Raw genomic sequence first — 20,606 nt, 5'->3', positions numbered from 1 at the left:
GAATATAAAGTGTGCAGTAGCACTTTAAACAATCATGGTTTTCCCCAAAGAATTCTGGGAGCTGTAGTTCATTAAGTGTGCTAAGAGTTGTGAGGAGACTCCGCTATTCCCCTCACAGAGCTACGACTAATTGTGGTTTAACAATCAATCCCTCTTCCCATGGGAGTCTGGGAACTGTAGCTCTGTGAGTGGAAAAGGGGTCTTCTAACAAACAACTCTCAGCACTCCTAGTGAACTACAGTTCCCATGATTCTTGTAGGTAGGTCAGGACTGTTAAAGTGTTATCATGGTGTTTTAAATGCATGGTGTGAATGCAGCCCAGGGCACTTCAGGGAGAATTAAAATGCAGTGGGCGGGGAACAGTGCTAATCTTGCTTCCACTTTCAGCTCCACCAATGTTCTTCAAGCACTTTCTCAATGGTTTAAGGATGCTTCCCCACAATCCATTCTTGCTTTGCATGTAACATTCCAGTTCTTGTGCTGGACTTCCCCTTTGCTTGGAGCTCTTTGCAAGAGAACAGCAAACTTCTTGTCTCCCAGAGGAGTAGGCATGCTAGGCTGGTTGTAGGGAAGAAGAAGAAGAAGAAGAAGAAGAAGAAGAAGAAGAAGAAGAAGAAGAAGAAGAAGAAGAAGAAGAAGAAGAAGAAGAAGAAGAAGAAGAAGAAGAAGAAGAAGAAGAAGAAGAAGAAGAAGAAGAAGAAGAAGAAGAAGAAAGAAGCAACACGTACAAAGGTTCCTTGGGGCATCTGATCTGTGAATATTACTCTCTTTAATTCCTTCACCATGAGCTGGGAGAAGAACCTGTTTGTGGAACTCCTCCTGGTTGCAGCTGGTGGTGAGTATACCCAGTTATCACTGTATTGTGTGTTGCTTTGCAAGGATACAGGGATGCAACAGACTCTCTAGCTCAGGGGTCAGCAAACTTTTTCAGCAGGGGGCTGGTCCACTGTCCCTCAGACCTTGTGGGGGGGCCGGACTATATTTTGAAGGGGGAAAATGAATGAATTCCTATGCCCCACAAATAACCCAGAGATGCATTTTAAATACTGTAAAAGGACACATTCTACTCATGTAAAAACACCAGGCAGGCCCCACAAATAACCCAGAGATGCATTTTAAATAAAAGGACACATTCTATTCATGTAAAAACATGCTGATTGCCCGACTGTCCGCGGGCCGGATTGAGAAGGCGATAGGGCTGCATCCAGCCCCTGGGCCTTAGTTTGGGGACCCCTGCTCTAGCTCTTCTTTGCCTTTAATAGCTATGTAAAAGAGGCAGTGTTTTCTACAAGTACAGCTTGTTATGTAGGAGTAGGGAAAGCCTGTGCAGGATGCTGACAAGATCCACTCCCCCCAACCACCTTTGAGCTTTTTCCTAAAGAGCATTGCTGCCGTTAACCTTCCTTGTGGCAAAGCTTTGACTCTCCAGATGTTGTTGAACTGTAACTTCCATAATCTTTGGCTATGCTGGCTGGGGTTGGTGGGAGCTGTAGTTCAGAAACATCAGAAAGGACCAAAGTTCCCCAACCCTGCCCTAAACAAGGCATGTGCAAAGAAGCTTTATTTAGAGAGTACCTGCATGGGGTTGTTTGCTGCAGTGTTTTTGATAGAAAATCTAAGTTTCTGGATGGTTTGGTCTACTAAAGAAGCCTAAATATCAGCACACCTCAGTTGTGTTTTCTGTTTTGTACCAAATACACACGTTAAAGATAAATACGGAGAGAGTATCAAGCTACTGCAAGGTTACAAAATACTGTGGAAATATCCCAAGAAATCAAATGTAGAAGAATGGATGCATGGGGTTTGCAAGGCAATCTTGCCCATTTTTTGTCAGACTCCCTGACGAAAAGGTTCCATGGGAAAAGAATAGTTTTTTTTAGATCTAACTGGCAATTTTATTCTACTTAAACATTGGAAATGCAGAGGTGTTTATGGTCCCGAGTTCAGTCAGCAGAACGTTGTTGATAAAAATGCTTGCTCCAACCTAAGCTAACCACTTTCCAGTCCTATTCATTTTAGTGTAAGAGTTAAGTACTTTACACGTGTATCTTTTGCCTCCTGGAGTCAGCTTTCTTCTACCTATCAGCAGATCCTTTGCAGGGCTGCAAGTTCCTTAAGTGGGGAGTGATATTAAGTTTATTAGATAAATGTGTCCCCAAAGGTCTTACTCACTTGAGAGAGACAGGACACACACATACTTCTGCTTGTCCCATTGCTTTCTCCTGGGGAAACCTGCTGTTTACTGTTGGATTGGAACAAACACCAATGGCTTTATCTGCAGATTGGTGGGACAAATGGAAAACCACTCCGACCCGTGCCTAGAAAGAGGGAAACCTATTGGACTTTCTAGGCATGGGGCAAGTGGGAAGTGTGGATGAGCCCTAAGAACAACGCATTTGAGGAGGGAAGGTGTACAGGTCATCACTGCTAGGGCTGGGCGATATCTGGTTTTCAACTTCATGATATATCACCAGCTAAACATTGCAATGTACTGATATATCACGACGTCTGAAGTAAAGATAGAGCTAGTTTTCAATTTTGTGATGTATTACTTGCTATATATCACAATGTCTGAAATAAGGATGAAGCTATGCAAAGGCATTGGCTGGCTTCACAGTTTCCCCCACATTGTGATTGTTGCATAGCATGCGCGCACAAACATACACCACAATTTGCAATATATTTCCAGGTCAAAAATTATGAAACCGATATCATAATATGGACTTGAGACGGGTTTGGGACAATCTATCGCCCAGCTCTACTCACTGCCCGTGCCTCTGTCTTTTCAGAGACATGACTCGAGCTGAGAGATGCTTAGAATGGAAGGTTTTTTTGGAAACGAGATTAAATTTACTCTCTTCTTGTTTGCAGCTATTTTATCCTGCAGTGGAGAGGTGCAGGTTGAGGCAACTCCGCAGCCCATTTCAGTCTTGCAGAGAGCCAATCAAACGACCACGACTCTTCCATACAGTCATTCAGAAGTTTCAGTCGCACAGATAGGCAAGCAATCTGTGCAAGAGGCTACCCAGAGAACCCAGTCAGTGTCAGCATTACCTGAAGATGCTAAGATGGTAAAAGCAGAATCTATACCACCAGCCAAACAAGTTTCAGTCCACAAACAGGCAAACACAGCAGCCACTCCTCTGGAGACAGCTGCAAACCCCACACGTCCAACCAGTCAAGCTGCAAGTCGCAGAGTGACTAAAACTACAGCCGTTGCCAGGAGCACAGCCGTGGAATCTGAAACACAAATTGAGGAAGCTGGAATCCACGGAGCCGTGAAAACGACAGCAGCTGTTCAGAGGAGAGCTTCACAACCTGCAGCCCCAAACAACTGGAACACTGCAGCCCCTGCCTTGCCAGCGAAGGCAGGAAATGCAAAGAAGACTGTAGCTGGAACAAGCGACCAGCGCATCACACAACATGTGCCAGCCGCAACGCCAAGAGCAAACAGTACAGGCCACAGCAAGATGCCATCTGGGCACAAAGCCACTGTTCCTGAGCCAACAGCCCCAGTTGGGCCAACCCTCACACCCAAACCATCGCCAGCTGCAACGGGGGCTTATAGTGTTTCTAATGGAACCGCTGAGTGTATTAAAGCATCGGTTGGCTTGACAATGATAGCTAAAAATGGGAAAACAGTAAGCTACAGCTTTCCCCTTTTCCATTAAACCCCCCCCCCATTTTTTTTTGATCAAAATATCAAAACAATCAGTTAATTCTAGGAATTGTGATACTGGGTTCCAAAAGCTGAGAAAAGCCTTAGGTTTGCATCTATAGCATGGGTAGTATCTGATGCTGCCATTCCGTCAGCACAAGGATTTCTGTTCATGCAATGGAACTTCTCCCTTCTCCTTAACAACAACAGCAACTACTACTACTACTACTAATTTCTTATTTGTACCCCACCCATCTGACTGGGTTGCCCCAGCCACTCTGGGCTGCTTCCAATATATATAAAAACGTAATAAAACATTAAACATTAAAAAGCTTACCTATACAGGGCTGCCTTCAGATGTCTTCTAAAGGTTATTTAATTACTCATCTCCTTGACATCTGATGGGAGGGATGAACCCCCAGAGCAGATTCGGGGGTGCGCCGGGGGAGGAGATAGAGGAGTTTCATTGCAAGAACCCTTGCGCTAATGGAACAAGTGACTTAGTGCTGCTTAGTGATACATGCCTTCCTCCCCCCAAAATAACAGGAACTGTAGTTTACACCTCACAGCGCTACAATTCCCAGCACCCAGGACTCTTTTGGAGGAAGCTATGTACTTTAAATGTATTTGAATCGATTAAATTCATATCCCAGGAGCCCAGGGCAGCAAACAAACAAAATATCTTTAAAGCAATTCCAGTGCAGCTGCAGACTGGGAAAGATCTCAACTTAAAAAAGCTTGGTGAAAGAGGAAGGACAACAAAGACAATGCCTAATATTCAAGGGGAGGGGATTCCATAGGATAGATGCCACAACTTTGAAGGGATGGTTCCTATATTGTGTGCAGTGGCAAGAGGGTATCTTCAAGGTGCCCTCACCTGTAGAGTGCAGTGACCGTAGGTACCTAAGGGGCGAGTCAACCTTTCAGGTGTTCTGGTGCCAGGCTGTATTGGGCTTCATATACCAAAAGAAGTATCTTGAATTAAGCTCCGTAGCTGATCGGCAGCCAATGAATGCTGCGGATGTGACCAAACTTAGACGTAAGTCATTGGTCAGACATAGCACCAAATCAGGATAAGGGAGGTATATGGAGGAGGTATTGGGCAGGGGGTTGTGTGAACCTGTAGCTCACTTCTTTGCCCCATTAAGCGCCAGCCCACTCAGATGGGGAGTGTCAAGAAGGGACTATGCAAGAACCATTCTGAGCTGAGCTATGTGATGGGTATAAGAAAAGGCTCCCAGAGGTGCTGCTGAAAGCAAGTGTTGTTGAAATAGGTAGGACTTCTAATGGTTAGCAAGGGGCTATAACTCTCATCATCCCTGACCATTGGCTGTGCTGGGTGGGACTGATGGGACTTGGGAGTCCCCCAACATTTGAGTGGGTGGGCAGGTGCACAGGTTAACCACCCCTGTTTTAGAAAGAAAGCATGTGAGCATGTTGGGATTCATGTGCCGATTCCATTTCCCTTTTACAGAACAACCTAGAATACTTCAATATCAACCCAAACACCACACATACGATTGGAAGGTGTGGGGTTTGGCTGTCAACTCTGAAAATCTCATTTGAAGGTGGCTTCATACGTTTCACTTTCACCAAGGTAAGCATTTCGCCAGATGTTGTTTGGGGGGGGGGAGTGAGGAGGGGATCTTAGAACGTTGGGAATTTTCCTTGAAGAGAGTGATTTGACATTTGGCTTTGGCTCGGTTTCAGTGGCCGAGCATGAATTTTACCTTAGTTCAGTAGGCTAGTTTCTACACATGCTCAGCTCACCCCTATTTTTTCGGGAAGTTTTTAATGTTGGCCTACTAATAACTTCCAGTATGTGCATTTAAAGTGGATTAAAAAGCTTTTTCTGCCACACTAGAGCAGCAAATCCATTTCAAAAGCAAAACAAAGAAACAGATGTGGCTTAAGTAGGAAAATGCATTGAGACGTGTGGGATGAGTAATTGTTTCACAGGAAGATATGTAAACACCCTGCAGGCAAATTGGAATGAAAGAAGCAAGAGGGATGCTTATTGTTGTATAACTGCCCAGGGTTGTGTGTGTTCTGTTTTCTCAACAGGGACATGTGAGGACGCCTCATTTGGAAAGGCACTTTGCCAAACCAAACCAACACCCTAACTGTCAAACAAAGACCCAGTTTTAAGTGTTTGCTCTGGCTGCTCTTAAGAGAGCGGTGTTGTTTAACTGAAGTAAGAGCCTTAGAAACTGTTGTGTCATTGAGAGCCTTCAGAGTGGCTTCAGTGAAGATGCCGAGGTAAAATTTTGAGTTGGCAATGGCCACCCCACGCTACACTCTCCAGAAGCAACACAACTATTGGTGCAGCATTGCACAATCCAGCCCCCTCTTTAAGATAAGCATTCAGAGGTTGTTGAGTTTGAACCTGCTCTTTGAAATATATGCAGGCATGAATTCAGATTCCCTGTGTGTGTGTGTGTGTGTGTTTGCCTTTCAGAAACTATTATAGAGGCCTTATTCTGATAAGTTAGATGTGATTTTGTACAGAGAGTGTGCCTTCCATTAATATGAAGCACGCATAACCTGAGATCAGGTGTTGTGTGCTACAAAAATTGGATTGTGAAGTGTGGGGGAGGGAGAGGCTGTGTACATGCTATACCTTTAAAGCGTATTTGAAGCACATTTCCCCCCCTCGGGTTTGTTAAGCATTGTTGGGAACTGTAATTCTATGAGGGGGAAACTCATGCTGCCCAACTTTTTCAGATAAAAAACCAGGATGCACGTCTTCCAGGACACACTCCCGGGCGAGTTATATAAGCTGCGTGGCGATCTCACTCTGGGGGGGGGGGGAACCACTTCTGGGGGTGCCATCTTGCATGGTGCCCGAAAGGCCCTTTTTGGGGGGGACAAGAACGTATGAGGTCACTTTGGCTGGGGAAACCCAGATGGGTGGAGTATAAATAAAAATAAAAACTTTTTCCGGGACACTTGGGTGGTATGAAACCAGCAGTGCTTAGAATTCTTTGAGGTAAAAAACGTGCTTCAAATGTGTTTTAAAGTTACAGTGTAGACACAGCCAGAGAGAAAAAATGAAAACGTCAAGCCTAGTTTGGGGCTACTCAGAAATGGCTTTCAGGAAGCTTCCCAAAGAGGAATGGGGAACTTCAGGCCTGGGAACCAAATATAGCCACCCTTCCAGTGCTCTGGTGGGCCCTTGGGACTTTCCCCAGGCCACAGCCCCTCACTAGCCATGCCCTTTGACTGCTTTTGCCTGGCTGGACTGTGTCCTTGAACTGTGAAAATGCTTCTTGCTTGGCAAGGATGGAGGATGGGGAGACAGTGTGTGGTAGAAAGGTCAGGCTTTTCTGTGTCTCCGGAGCACAGCTGCCAAGTCTCCCGCTGAAAAATGCGGGATCAGCAGCGGCACGGCACCAGAAGTCACTTCTACGCATGTCCGGACATGCGTAGAAGTGACTTTGGGTGCCGCGCTACCCATGTATGGGCACCGGAAATCGGGCGGCGCCAGGACCCAAAATGGAGCCTCCCTGGCAGGTAGGAAATCCGGGGGATTTACGGGATTTTTTTCAATCCGGGCTGCCAGCGGGAAACGGTTTAAAATACGGGGGATTCCCGTGAAAAGCGGGAGACTTGGCAGCTATGCTCAAGAGTAGCCTACTGCACATAGGTTAAGAGTCATATCCGTTGCCTCTGGCCTCACCCACCGCTGGAATGTGGCCCTCGGAAGACTCCCCATGAGGGAATCTGGCCCACTGGCTAGAAAAAAGATTGGAACAGTTGGCCTTGGTCATAAACATTGCTAAATGAAAAATATTCTGATGTACCCTGGAGTCCTCAGGAGAGTGTTTACCCCTCTTGCACCCTGGCACCTCTTGGATGTTACAAGAGATACTAAATTCACTGGGTGTCTGAAGCGTTTCCCCTTGCTTTACCTAATGGTAGGGCTAGCGCTGACTTGGAGGCTTTGTTATTATATGGGCAAAGGTTCCAGTTCTAAATGTTTTGCTGTAACGCGCCCGAGGAGCATGGCTACATCCCTGCTGAAGGCACCATGTGGACCAAGGAACTGCTTTAACAGACATGCACGGCATACTTCCCAACTACAGAGCATGAGTCGTACACTCCAGTCCTCTATGAAGAGCAAGTACACTTCGCAAGCAGCTAGCACAAAGGAAAGCTCCCTTCTGTTGTATTAGAGGAGGATATGTGGCCTGAAATACCGGTAATAGGAAAAGGTTTCAGTTGGTTTCCACTGAACTCCCTCTATCTGCCCTTGGTCATGAAACTTCTATGCATCTTCTTGTGTTTTCTAAGTTGTAAGCAGTGATATTGGATAAAACTATACTTGCTTGCTTCCTCCCCCCCCTTTTTTTTTGCAGAGTGGAGAAGTGTCCTATGTCAGTGTGATTGAAGCTTCTTTAACTGTACCATCTGAGGGTAAGTGACGTGGCGATTCTCTCCCTGCCTTTGAACAGTTAGCAATTACGAAATTTTGAAGCTTCTCTTAAGAGTCATGGCACTGGGTCACGCAGAGCCACCAGAACTCATGGCTGACCTTTGAGTAGTATGTAAAGGAAGTTAGAAATGTCTTTTTCAGCACTTCACTGCGTGCATTGATTTAAGATGTGCTGGGAATGAATTGAGCTTTCCGTTTCATTTTCTCTCAGCTTCTATTTTCTCTAGCCTTCAGTTTGACCTGTTTCCAAATCAATTTGCATTTTAAATGTATATATATCTATATTCATGAAAATTTGCATGCATTTTGCTCACATTTCTCTTAATCTACACATTTTTGTGCACCAAACTGAACACATATTTCCAAACAATTTCCCCTAATATTATTGTTGTTGTTTAGTCGTTTAGTCGTGTCCGACTCTTCGTGACCCCATGGACCATAGCACGCCAGGCACTCCTGTCTTGCACTGCCTCCCACAGTTTGGTCAAACTCATGTTCGTAGCTTCGAGAACACTGTCCAACCATCTTGTCCTCTGTCGTCCCCTTCTCCTTGTGCCCTCCATCTTTCCCAGCATCAAGGTCTTTTCCAAGGATTCTTCTCTTCTCATGAGGTGGCCAAAGTATTGGAGCCTCAGCTTCACGATCTGTCCTTCCAGGGAGCACTCAGGGCTGATTTCCTTAAGAATGGATAGGTTTGATCTTCTTGCAGTCCATGGGACTCTCAAGAGTCTCCTCCAGCACCACAATTCAAAAGCATCAATTCTTCGGCGATCAGCCTTCTTTATGGTCCAGCTCTCACTTCCATACATCACTACTGGGAAAACCATAGCTTTAACTATACGGACCTAATATTATGCCCCCCCCCAAATATTATATTGGGTGGTATTCAACTAAATTTTATTCAGTTGTCGGCATGCATCTGTCTTGAGAGATAATGGAGTGTGCCTCTGGGGGTGAAATCAAACCACTAGAGGATCACAGTGCCTGCTGTGGCTCAGGAGCATAGCATGGGCAGGGGCTGCCAGGGTGATGGCCCTGAGCGCATTTTTCTGGGGGGCACTGCTCACACCACCCTACCAGCCCTGTGCCACTTTGCAAGGCTAGGATCAGAGTGCATGGCTGCTGCGTCCTTCGTAAGCCACCCTCCCCTAGATACTTTGCAAGTCTGAGATAATACGGTGGGAGCTGGGCTGGCAAGGCAGGATCCCTTAGCCCTCCGTGCCCTGCCCACCTACCCCAGGCACCAGCTAAACATGCTCCACCACTGCTGCAGCTGCAGAGACTGGTAACTTGTAACTACTGCCTCCTGCATTATTTCTGCTGTGTGGGTCATTCCACGTCAGTTCAACGTGGTCATGCCACCCACCGCCTCGGATTTTGATGAAACTTGGTGTACACCCTTCCCTTATGGTTGAAAAAAACCCGCTTAAATTTTTCCCCTCTATCACAAATGGTTTTTGATTTTATAGCACTTCAAAGTTTCATGATATCTGTGTTTCTGTCCCTCTTGAGATCCTCGGCCTTGTGTGCATTTTATTTTTCCCCTCCATAACCAATGATCAGATCTCTTTGAACTTTTACACAGAGCTCAATAACATGATGAGGATTTCAGGAAAAAATACAACAGCACTCAAAAGATTTTATAAATGCCTTACAAAAATGTATAAATGTAGTTTCTTTGGTAGAGGCAAGAGGCAGGGCAAGATGCAGGGCAAACGGAAGTGTGGATGAGCCCTCAGACAGTATTAGCACCGTCATATTTTAGATGGTGGAGGGGGCTGAAGCTGCATGCCTTGCATTATGTGTGTAATGAGTTTGTGGGAGAAGTGAGATTGCATTTAAGGATTCCTAGGTCAAGACTTTCCTTCTTGCCACCAAACTGCACTTTTTCTGGATTGCACTTCTGAGGCTTATTTTATGAGGATGAAAAAAATGCACTCATGGTCACCTTAGGTGTACTCAAAATCAGTGGAACTTGAGCATACATTTAAAGTACTTCTTAAAGTACTGACTTCAAAGACGCCGACTCTCTGCAGAATTTAGAATTGTAGCAGGCTGTTCTTTTCCTGAATAATCACCCACTAAGAGTCAGTAGAATAATAGCAACACATGAAACCCCCCCCCTCCAATCATGGGAACTGTAGTTTACCCCTCACAAAGCTATAATCCACAGTAACCTTAAGAAACCAGTTCTCAGAAGTCATGTGCTTTAAATGTATAGTGTGTGCGCAGAGCTAGTTTGACCCAAGTTCTTCATAAATTTGCACAAATGTCTTAATGACCAGGTGGAACAGGCACTGTAGGAGACAGCTCCAGAAGAGGAGCCAAGAGAAAGCTGGTCTTAGCAGAGCCGGTGGAGGGTCCTCACTGTCTTGTCTGCTGTGGTCAGGTGGAACTAGTGCTATGGAAAGACAGATCTGGGACTGGAGGAGATGGATGAACCTGTAGCCTGCCGTATGTGGAACATATTTGCCTTCCACTGTCAGGCACCCAAATCTAAGTAGAAAGGGGGGCAGGCTGGCCAGCCAGTTGGCAGGTAAACAGTCTGGTGGTAATGAGGATTTGTATGGTGGCTTTGGGTCGCTCTTGGGGGTTATCTCATCCCCTGAACAGATCTGAGGTCTTAGTGTTTGCATTTGAACTGCCTGCAATCCATCCTCTAAGCAGCAGACCTAACAGCAAACCAAACAGGGGAATGAGCTTGATCTACCTGTATAGTGGTTTCCCCCCCAAAACTTAAGTCACCAGCTGTTTTTGGACAACTCCCACCATTCCTATCTAATAGGGGCAGTGGTCAGGGATGATGTGAATTGTAATCCAAAACCAGCTGGAGACCCAAGTTTGGGAAATCCTGATCTATAAGATTGCAGCTCAAGCTATGCAGCGCCTACTGCACATCAGTTGGTGACCCTTCATCCAAGGAAAGATTTTGCCTCTAACACCAGTTGTCGTTTCTTTTTATTTCTGTATACTTCAGGCGCGCTGTACAGTGGACTTAAAAGCGACGAGCTCTTTTCAGTGCCTTTAGGGAATTGCTTCAAGTGTCTCAGCATGCAAACCATAGAGATGTCCAACAACCTTCAACTCCTGCTTTCCAGCTCTCAACTTCAAGCCTTTAATATCGTTGGCAACCAGTTTGGTAAAGGTTGGTAGCAGTGCTTGTCACTGGACCTGTGTTAAGGCACTCCTTCTCATTCAGTTGATTTAAACACACCACTGTGAGCAAGTCCAGGCCAGTAGCATGTTTTTAAACAGCTAGACACTCCTGTTGCAATCAACACTGTGTGAAGTATGGTTCAGTTTCTAGTTATTATCAAGGACTTTCTCTCAAAAAACATATGAAATGCAGGCTCAGGTAGTATTCCTTGCTTTCATTTGTAGCTTAACTGGAATAGCTGGTCTGTTCATTTCACCAGCAAGCACATAGCAACTGCAGTGTGACTGGGGCAGACGACAGCTCTTTTCCCACAGCAATTGACAATTGCATGGGGATTGCAGGTAACCTGTATGCATTAAAGGGGATTCCACTAGCTATCCCCAGCCAATGTGCCTTCGGCCAATGGTCTAAACAAACCCTGTATGCATGCAACTGTGGGTGCAATCTGTGACCCTGCCATTTATTTGCAAGATTCCCAGCTGCACAGAGAGATGTGCCATTCACATGTTGCAATTTATAGGCATAACCCACACCTTCAGTTGAACAAGTGAGAACCAAGTAGGGGGACACCAGTTGGGATCCAGATGCCCATACCCACATGATGGTTGATAGGAAATGTTCAGTTCACACTTCTGCACTGAGATTGTAAATTTTCGTTTAGTCCTTATGAAAATTCGTCATAGCGTGCGTATCTCGGCACATTCACTTTTACGCAGCTTTGCCCAATATACACCTTTGCAATTCATGTAATGAATTGTGTTTGTTATTTTCACATACTTGTGCATTTTTCTCAGGGCCATGATGTGGGGGGTGGATAGTTCTTTGGGGATGCGCGGGCTCAGAGGTGTCTGACTAATCAGATTTCAATTCAGAGATCATTGACAAGCTCTAGCTCAGGTCCAACCATGATGTTGGAGTCTTGGAATTCCTCTGCCTCCAATACTGTTGGTCCAGCTACCTCGATTACCATTTCTTCTTGCAGTCAGAATCCAGGGTGGGGTTCATGGCACAATATTGTAGACATGTGAAGACTTGGTAGAGGAGTTTCAGTCAGAAGAGTCTTCCCCTCCGCTCTTGCTTACTGGCATCCTTTTAACTGGGGATGCCAGGGGTTGAACCCAGAAAGATCAACCCCTGGGCCATGGCTCCTCCCAAATGGATTGGGGAGCAACTGCCAATTAAAGTATTTAGTATCAGATAAGAGGAACCAATATGTCAGGCATTCAGGCAAAGGATAGGTAGAGGGAAACCATATATCTGGATGTGCAGAGAGAGACCCAAGCAGTCTCCCCACACTGACAAGATTCGGGGGCAGACTTTGGTAATCTTTCATAATATAGTGCCTTGTGTGAGGCCAAAATTTGGCACCCCCCAATGGATCTTCTCAGTTATGGGATCTTCTCAATTTTGTGCCCCCTCGGCTCAGCACCCTGTGCAAAGGAACTGCCCATCCTCCCTAAATCTGGCACTGCCAGACTGAAGGAAGTTTTAAAGCTCTCAGTTGCACCAGACTTGCCTGCCAGCATCATCTGACTTCCCAGGTCAAGAGGACTCTGGGTCTCCTGTAAATTCCTAGCCAAAATGAACTGTAATTCCCAGTGCCTGATCCACAGAATTCCAAGTTTGCAGCCCTGCCATGCCCAATATAATGGTTTGAAATGAACTATAGATTGATGGCTCAATCTGATTAAAGCTAGGAAAAGTTCCAACCCACCTCACAACAATTAACTTTTTTAAAAAAAGTTGCCTTCCATGAGCATTGGAGAGAGAATATGCTATGCATCAAGAAATTAAAACTGACCCAAACGGCAACTCTACAGACAGTGCTCGTGGGTTTTTGAATAATTATCGGTAGCTGTATTTTACTGAGCAAGAAACTGATGAAAGCATATGATAATTGTGTAATACGCCATAACATTCTGATTTTTATTGCAGAGGAAGAATGTGCTCTTGACAGAAACAAGAGATTAATTCCAGTTACCGTGGGCCTCAGTCTCGCAGGATTATTTGTCATTGTCTTTGCCACCTGTGCAATTTACAGAAAAAAACACACCTCAAGCTATGAACAAATCTAAACCACTTCATTAAAGATCTGTGCAGCGGCGAGTGAAAAGGTTGTATATAATAGAAAGCTCTGCTTCTGCCTACTTATTTGATTGTGGCAACTACAATTGTAAATTGATTGTGTTGTGTATTCACTTGTGTGCAATTGAAAATTGACACTATTATGTTGTTCTTTCTATATTCATAACTTGCCTTTCTGCTTAGACAAGAGCTGATATATATATATATATATATATATATATATATATATATATATATATATATATATATATACATACACACACACACACACACACACACACACACACACACACACACACACACACACCCCGGTATATTTCTAGGAGGACACAGCAGATTTTTTAAATATTATTTTTAATACAAGTGCTTAGAATTTTTTTTTCAAGTTTCCATCTTCCAAAAAGCATTTCCCTTCTCTCATACAACAGGGAATGCTTCTATTCTATCTTGTCTCCTCCATAAACAAAGGATGTATGCTTTTTGCTTCAAACTATGATTGTTTTTACTCATATGCAAATATAATTAAATTAATAAATTAATCAACTAAAATTTCTTTAACTGTGTCCTATCCGTAATAAGAATAATATTTTTTCCTCTACCTTTCACAATACAGAAACATATACACATCTCACCCACATCTCTGTCTTAGGCCAGAGTGGATCTGGGAGAGCCAGAACAGAAAATGGTCCATGGAGCCCAATTTTTACACCCTTCTGGACAAAGGCCTCAAAAGAAAATTCCAGCACAGCTTTGATTACAGGAGGTGCCATTCCCCATGTCCTGACCTAAACCTAGTATGGACTCATGTAGCCAGAGTGATGGGAATTTACCTTTATGAATGCAGGTGGTGGCATTCATTCTTCAGATACTGTAGTTTGATTAGATCTAGATTTGAGCAATGCTTTCTGGAAGGCAAAGACATGCAACTATTTTTGGATTGCAATGATTGCATTGTGAAATCCTGTGCATATGACTTGCAACATCACTTCCACAGCGTTGACTCATTTAACACTCTCCCTTTGGGTATCCTGAAGCCTCTTTACCAAGAGAACCAAACAAAAGCCATTCTTATAATCATACATGCAAGACATAGTAGGATGGAGTGTCTCCCAGGTTTGAAAGTCCCCCAACACTACAACCTTTGTTCAGTTACTTGGAACTTCCCAGAATGGTACATGGAGACTTCTCTGGCCCTGGGAGCAGATCTTGTCTCCAGGCAACTGTAGGGGTTTGTTAGGGGTCACGCCATTTGGGCCCAAGGCAAGGCACATCAGGTTAGCCTCACAATTTTAACACTGGAGCAACCTTGCCAAAGAGTTCTCTCCCACCCCTAAAAGTGTTTGATAGATATGATTTCCATAGAGGGGAAAAAACAATTACTGCTTCTTGTGAAGAGTGGCGTAGTACAGTGGTGCCTCGCTAGACGAATGCCCTGTAAGATGAATTTTCCGCTATACGAATAGGTTTTGCGATCGGAGGTTGCCTCGCAAGACGATGAGATTTTTTATGGCCACCGCTTCATCTTGCGAAATGTGGTCATAAAAACCTCCGATTGCAAAACCTAGGGGCATTCGTCTAGCAAAGGGGAATGAGCTGCAGCACAGGAAGAAGGCAAAGGAAGATCAGCTGATAGGCGCTGACAGCTGTCACTGCCTCTCAGCTGATCTTCCTTTGCCTTCTTCCTGCGCTGCAGTTCGTTCCCCTTTGTGTTCCGCTGGTCTCTGCCGGTGAGGGGCAACCGGCAGAGACCAGCGGAACACAAAGGGCTGTAGCGCAGGAAGAAGGGGGGGAGAAGTGGAGGAACTGATCCATTCCCCCACTTCTCCCCCCACTACCACGCCATGGACACCCGGGAGCATCGGACGGGGCTTCGGAGAAGCGCTGCGCCTCTCCGAAGCCCCGTCCGATGTCGGCTTTGTGCCAGGCGGCAGTGGGAGAAGGGGAGGAGCCACTTCTCCCGCCGCCACCTGGCACACAGCTGCTTCCCTTGGCAGCCGCCGTCTGAAGCCAGGCAGCGGCTGCCGAGGGAAGCGAAACCGGCTTTGTGCCAGGCGGTGGCTGCTGCCGAGGGAAGGCGGCTTTGGCTTGGCGGCGGCGGGAAGAAGGCAGGAATTTCTCCCCTTCATCCCGCCATCGCCAAGCCAGTCAGCAGCGGGGGCTTTTCGCCATTTGCAAACGATGAAAAGCCGTCTCCCGCGCCACACTTTGGCTGGGGGACTGGCTGGGCGACAGCGGGAAGAAGGGGAGGAATTCCTCCCTTTCTTCCCGCTGTCGCCCAGCCAGTCCCCAAGCCAAAGGCAGTGAGCTGCAGGGGCTGTTCGTCATTTGCCTCCCCCTTGGGGGAACGCAAACGACGAAAAGCCCCCGCTGCTGACTGCCTTCTCGGGGAAGGCAAGCGGGCGGGCTACGTGTCCCCCGCTTGCCTTCCCTGAGAAAGCCGGGCTGCCTGGGGCCGCCTCCACTGCGCCTGTCACCTGCTGAGCAGCTTCAGGCCGCTTTCCTGCATCGCTGTGAGGGGGTGAAGCGACGGCGGCGCCCGGAGGCTAAGCGCACTTCCCCGGGCAAAGAGACCCGCGTCTATGGCGGTGGGTCTTTTTGCCTGGGGTGCGCTGAGCCGCCGCCAATGCTTCACCCCCTCACAGCGGCGGCGCCCGGAGGCTAAGCGCACCTCCCCGGGCAAAGAGACCCACGTCTATGGCGGCGGGTATCTTTGCCCGGGGTGCGCTGAGCCGCTGCTGCCGCTTCACCACCTCACAGCAAAGAGACCCGCCCGGCGCCCCTACGATCCCCCACTGTGTGTCGGGCGGGATGGGGGGGAAAGGCAGGATCTTTCCTGTCTTCCCCCCCATCCCGCCTGTCACACAGCGGGGATCGTAGAGGGCTTGACATCCCGCTTCCCCCCCCCCACCGCCCGACACTGCGGGGATGGGACAAGGCTTCTCAAGCCTCGTCTGATCCCCGGGCAGTGTGTGTGCGGGAAAGCGGAGCCAAATTCCTCCCCTTCTTCCCGCTGTCCGCCAGCCAGTCCCCCAGCCGAAGGCAGTCAGCAGCGGGGGCTTTTCGCCGTTTGCATTCCCCCAAGGGGGAGGCAAATGACGAAAAAACCCCTCCCGCGCCGCACTTCGGCTCAGGGACTGGCTTGGCGGCAGCGGGAAGAATGGGAGGAATTTGGCTTCCTCCCCCGATGCGCTTCGGCTTGGGGAAGCAGGCAGGGAGATGGCAACAGTCTGGGAAGCTGCAGGCTGTTGCCGTCTCCCTGCCTGCTTCTCCGAGCCGTAGCGCATCAGGGGACAGATCCGAAGATCGGTGGGCGCTGTTTGCCGGGGTTGACAAGCCCCGGCAAGCAGCGCCCCCCATCTTCGTGTGACAGGCGGTGGGGAATGCAGGCAGGCAGGCAAGAGAGCAAGCGCCTGCCTGCCTGCCTTCCCCGCCGCCAGTCCCCCGGAGCCCATAGGAACGCATTGATTAAGTTTCAATGCATTCCTATGGGAAACCGGGACTCGCTAGACGAAGAATTCGTTACACGAATTGACCCGTGGAACGAATTAATTTCGTCTAGCGAGGCACAACTGTATCTGCTTTACTATTACAGGAGTCGTGAAACTGATATAAAATGTTACCATTGTGGGGAGGGGCATAATGACAAGAATATATTTTTTAAAATAACTGAAGTAATTAGGCCTTAACTGATGCCTCAATGCCTTCCACATGTGCTGCGTCAGGAAGATCTGGGGTATGGCAAAAGTCTGTGTTTTCCCAAGCAGACATTCCCAGCATGTGCGCAGTCCTGTCTCAGCGACGTCTATGTTGGCTTGGTCGTGTCCACAGAATAAAGATGGCAGGATCCCCAAGGATGTGCTCTAGGGGGAGCTGGCTTCAGGCACCAGACCAGCTCTGCACTACAAATATGTAAACATGGCATGAAGACTGCCATCATCATCCTCGCTGTGTGGGAAACCCTTTCGGAGGACCACAGTGCCTGGAGTCAGACAGTCAGGTTTTGGATCCACAGCAGCGGCCACAAGAGGAATGACTACTGGGAGGAATGCAGAGAGAAGAAACGCCATGCATGGTGTGTCTGCATCAGCAGAACTGGGCGCCTTCATCTGCCCCAGCTGCAACAAAACATGTCTTTCCCATATCAATTTCTACAGCCACAATAGGTGCTGCAACCTTACATCAGTTTGACTTCACCCCAAAAGGTGCACTCCTCCATTGTCTCCAGAGACAGATGGATGTAAACAACTGAAGTTATGTAAACCTATTTATATAAAAGATCATTGGGGTTTTGTTTTTTAGGGTTGCAAGGATCTCATCAACTGGAACATTCCTAAATTCTTCACAGCTTTCCCTGCCCCCAGCTGTTTATAGTGTCTTCTTGTTTGTAATCTTGGCTTCCATATGATCATATGTCTCACAAGGGACGCATTTGCTATGGTGCTTGCCTCAAATGCAAACCATCAGTTTATGAAGAAGCCCTGCTGATAACTAAACAATTTCAGAAAAAGAAATGATACAGGAATTAACCTTACTAGATATGTTAGACAAGCTGTATGAAAAATGTGAAAATGCTAACTTCTCCCTCCCTCATGTGCCTAATTAAGATGGCACCATCAGTGTATTCGTTGCAGAGTTACAAGCAAAAAGAACAGGTCCCCGCCCTGAGAAGATTACAGTACAATCTGAAATTCAACAGAGAGTGCCTATTTACAATTACAGGTGCCACATAATACTCATTCCACAGGAGTAAGAAATCGATATTTTAGTGTGGCACCAGCTACTCTTTGGAACTCCCTGCCTCCTGACATTGCCATCAAGTGCTCCTACGGAAGGAAGGGTAGGGTATAAATTCAATAAAAGCTGAGGCTTTTGCTCCTTAGCAAAATTGCATGTCATAGTACTCAATCAATTATCACTTAAGTGTATTTACCATACACAGGCAGTGTCCTGTGACTCTTGTCTGACTGGAGCATAATAAATGCATTATACAGTTTATTTCTGATTTTGGGTGAAGTAGCAGAGCCAATAATTTTGACAAAAACATGACTCAGAGGTCATCCTTGAAACACTGTTCTTTGTTTATAAGAGAAATGCTTACCAAAATTGATTGAGTCCTTTTCCTTGAGCCCTCCTTTCTCTGAAGGTAGAATATTCTCCATTCCTGTAGCAATACGTCAAATTTATTTTGGCATTAGAGACATTTTACATGCATGCAAATATTCAGCCCCATGAAGAGGACTACTAATTCCCATAGAGTGAGAAAATAGTTTCCTAATCACACTAAAATACAGTATGTGTCCTCCTAATGTCAGTAAAAACTCCTATTTATTGGCTCATTAAAAACAACAACACTGTCTCTTGTTTTTTTTAATTAAAGCTTAATGAGAACAAATTCTTGTGATGATTCTCATTATTAAGTTGCATATTGTTATTTTCTAATCTAAATAGACAAGTAACTTCTACACGTGTTAAATGCTATTTAAAAGGTAAAGGGACCCCTGACCATTAGGTCCAGTCGTGACCGACTCTGGGATTGCGCGCTCATCTCGCATTATTGGCCGAGGGAGCCGGCGTACAGCTTCCAGGTCATGTGGCCAGCATGACAAAGCCGCTTCTGGCAAACCAGAGCAGCACATGGAAACGCCGTTTACCTTCAGCAACCTCTTTTTCAACAAAACTCAGCATTGCTTTCCAAGACTGCTAAATGATTACAGTACATAGATTGCCACCTAGTGTACAGAAGCACATATTACCCAGTCACCAAGGAGCAATATTGAACTAGATCAGGGGTCCCCAAACTAAGGCCCAGGGGCTGGATGCGGCCCAATCGCCTTCTAAATCCAGCCCGCGAATCAGCATGTTTTTACATGAGTAGAATGTGTCCTCTTATTTAAAATGCATCTCTGGGTTATTTGTGGGGCCTGCCTGGTGTTTTTACATGAGTAGAATGTGTGTTTTTATTTAAAATGCATCTCTGGGTATTTGTGGGGCATAGGAATTCATTCATATTTTTTTTTCAAAATATAGTCTGCCCCCCCACAAGGTCTGAGGGACAGTGAACTGGCCCCCTGCTGAAAAAGTTTGCTGACCCCTGAACTAGATCTGGCTCTTTGGAACAATCCATGAACACTCAGTCACACCTACAGAATGGGGATAACTGGCAAAGTTTTCGTTGGTTTGCATTTTGGCCAAACCTTGTTTTGTACGGTGCTTTCCTGTTTCTGCAATGCTCTCCCTAGGGAGGCTCATCTGGTGCCTTTGTTGCATATGTATATTTAGGTGCCAGGCAAAAACATTCCCATTCTCCTATATATCTTCTATATAAGTAGAAGCACAGACATTGCTTTTCACCAAAAAATTAAAAAATACACAGGTTGCCTCAAATAAATATTGATAAACTGTATTTTAATTTTCTTTCTCTTTCTTTCAAGTGCTCTGTGTTTCTGCCCATTCCTTTGCTTCTGGGGAATCAGGTAGATTAACGGCCTGCCTGTTTTAAAATTAATTTTTCAAAATATTAAATGTATACAGTACACTGCCCTCCATCCAAAGATTGCGGGAATCGTACTCTTTGCAAATGATACAACAGGGTACGTACTTGGTTTTGACCTATAAACTTGTACAAGGCTATGTGATGTGTGGGGAAACCAGGAAACATAGTTTGATGCTGACTAGCTTATATTTTTCTTTTGTTAACAGTCACTGGAAGGAACCCACACCCTGCCCTGTAACTTATCTTTTCAGCTTGGTTATTTAACATGCTGCTATTACCGGTATTTTCTGCTTTATACACATCATGACTATCTATCTATGCTGCTTTATTTCTGCCTTATGAATATATATATGCACGATTTTAGCTGTTCTTTCATCTGTGAGCAGTCTTGAATCCCTGACAGGGGAAAAGGTTGGTGTTATAAATACAGCACATATAGACTAATTATCATCATCATCATCATTTTGCTTTGTACCTGGTGACCAATTATTTGTTGTTTTGCGTTGTTTCATATATTATTCTTACTATAACTTCTATATAGAAGGCTCGCTGGTAGATATATATTTCTCTTTTATTATTATTATTATTATTATTATTTTAAAAAACCACTTGCAGACAAATAACAATTGTTCGTGTTTCTGAGGTGGCCACACGCAGCTCTCTGCTTTTCCCCTCAGAGAGGCCCTCGACAGCCCTTCGCCTTCGCCGCCTCAACCTGAGGTGGGAACGGAAGAATTCATTCCCTCGGCCGGGAGGAAGGCGCTTCCACTTCCCACGT

At 45.9% G+C, this 20,606-nt stretch overlaps 1 protein-coding gene and 1 long non-coding RNA gene across 2 annotated transcripts; one reads left to right on the top strand and one right to left on the bottom strand.

Moving 5' to 3' along the window:
• On the top strand, positions 1-13,475 carry LAMP3 (lysosome associated membrane protein 3). Its single transcript, XM_035134071.3, has 6 exons — positions 1-835; positions 2,872-3,641; positions 5,133-5,255; positions 8,017-8,074; positions 11,071-11,238; positions 13,186-13,475. The coding sequence occupies exons 1-6, from the start codon at positions 784-786 to the stop codon at positions 13,323-13,325; spliced, it is 1,311 nt and encodes a 436-aa protein (XP_034989962.1). The 5' UTR covers positions 1-783; the 3' UTR covers positions 13,326-13,475.
• On the bottom strand, positions 13,152-20,417 carry LOC148685770 (uncharacterized). Its single transcript, XR_015949918.1, has 4 exons — positions 20,304-20,417; positions 18,434-18,496; positions 14,166-14,240; positions 13,152-13,276 (listed from the first exon to the last, which is right to left on the bottom strand). It is a non-coding gene; the product is annotated as an uncharacterized LOC148685770 (long non-coding RNA).
• Positions 20,418-20,606: the final 189 nt, after the last annotated feature.

Source organism: Zootoca vivipara, chromosome 5 (genome assembly GCF_965207765.1).
Source record: "Zootoca vivipara chromosome 5, rZooViv2.hap1.1, whole genome shotgun sequence".
Lineage (NCBI taxonomy): Eukaryota > Metazoa > Chordata > Lepidosauria > Squamata > Lacertidae > Zootoca > Zootoca vivipara.
Note: the sequence above shows the minus strand (reverse complement) of the source record. Positions and strands in the feature narration are given on the sequence as shown.

Bases quoted from the DNA above. Each gene is read 5' to 3' on its own strand.
- LAMP3 (XM_035134071.3), top strand. From the start codon at position 784: ATGAGCTGGGAGAAGAACCTGTTTGTGGAACTCCTCCTGGTTGCAGCT. The intron at 5,256-8,016 runs GTAAGCATTTCG...TTTTTTTTGCAG, and splicing joins TACGTTTCACTTTCACCAAG to AGTGGAGAAGTGTCCTATGT. The intron at 11,239-13,185 runs GTTGGTAGCAGT...TTTTTATTGCAG, and splicing joins TGGCAACCAGTTTGGTAAAG to AGGAAGAATGTGCTCTTGAC.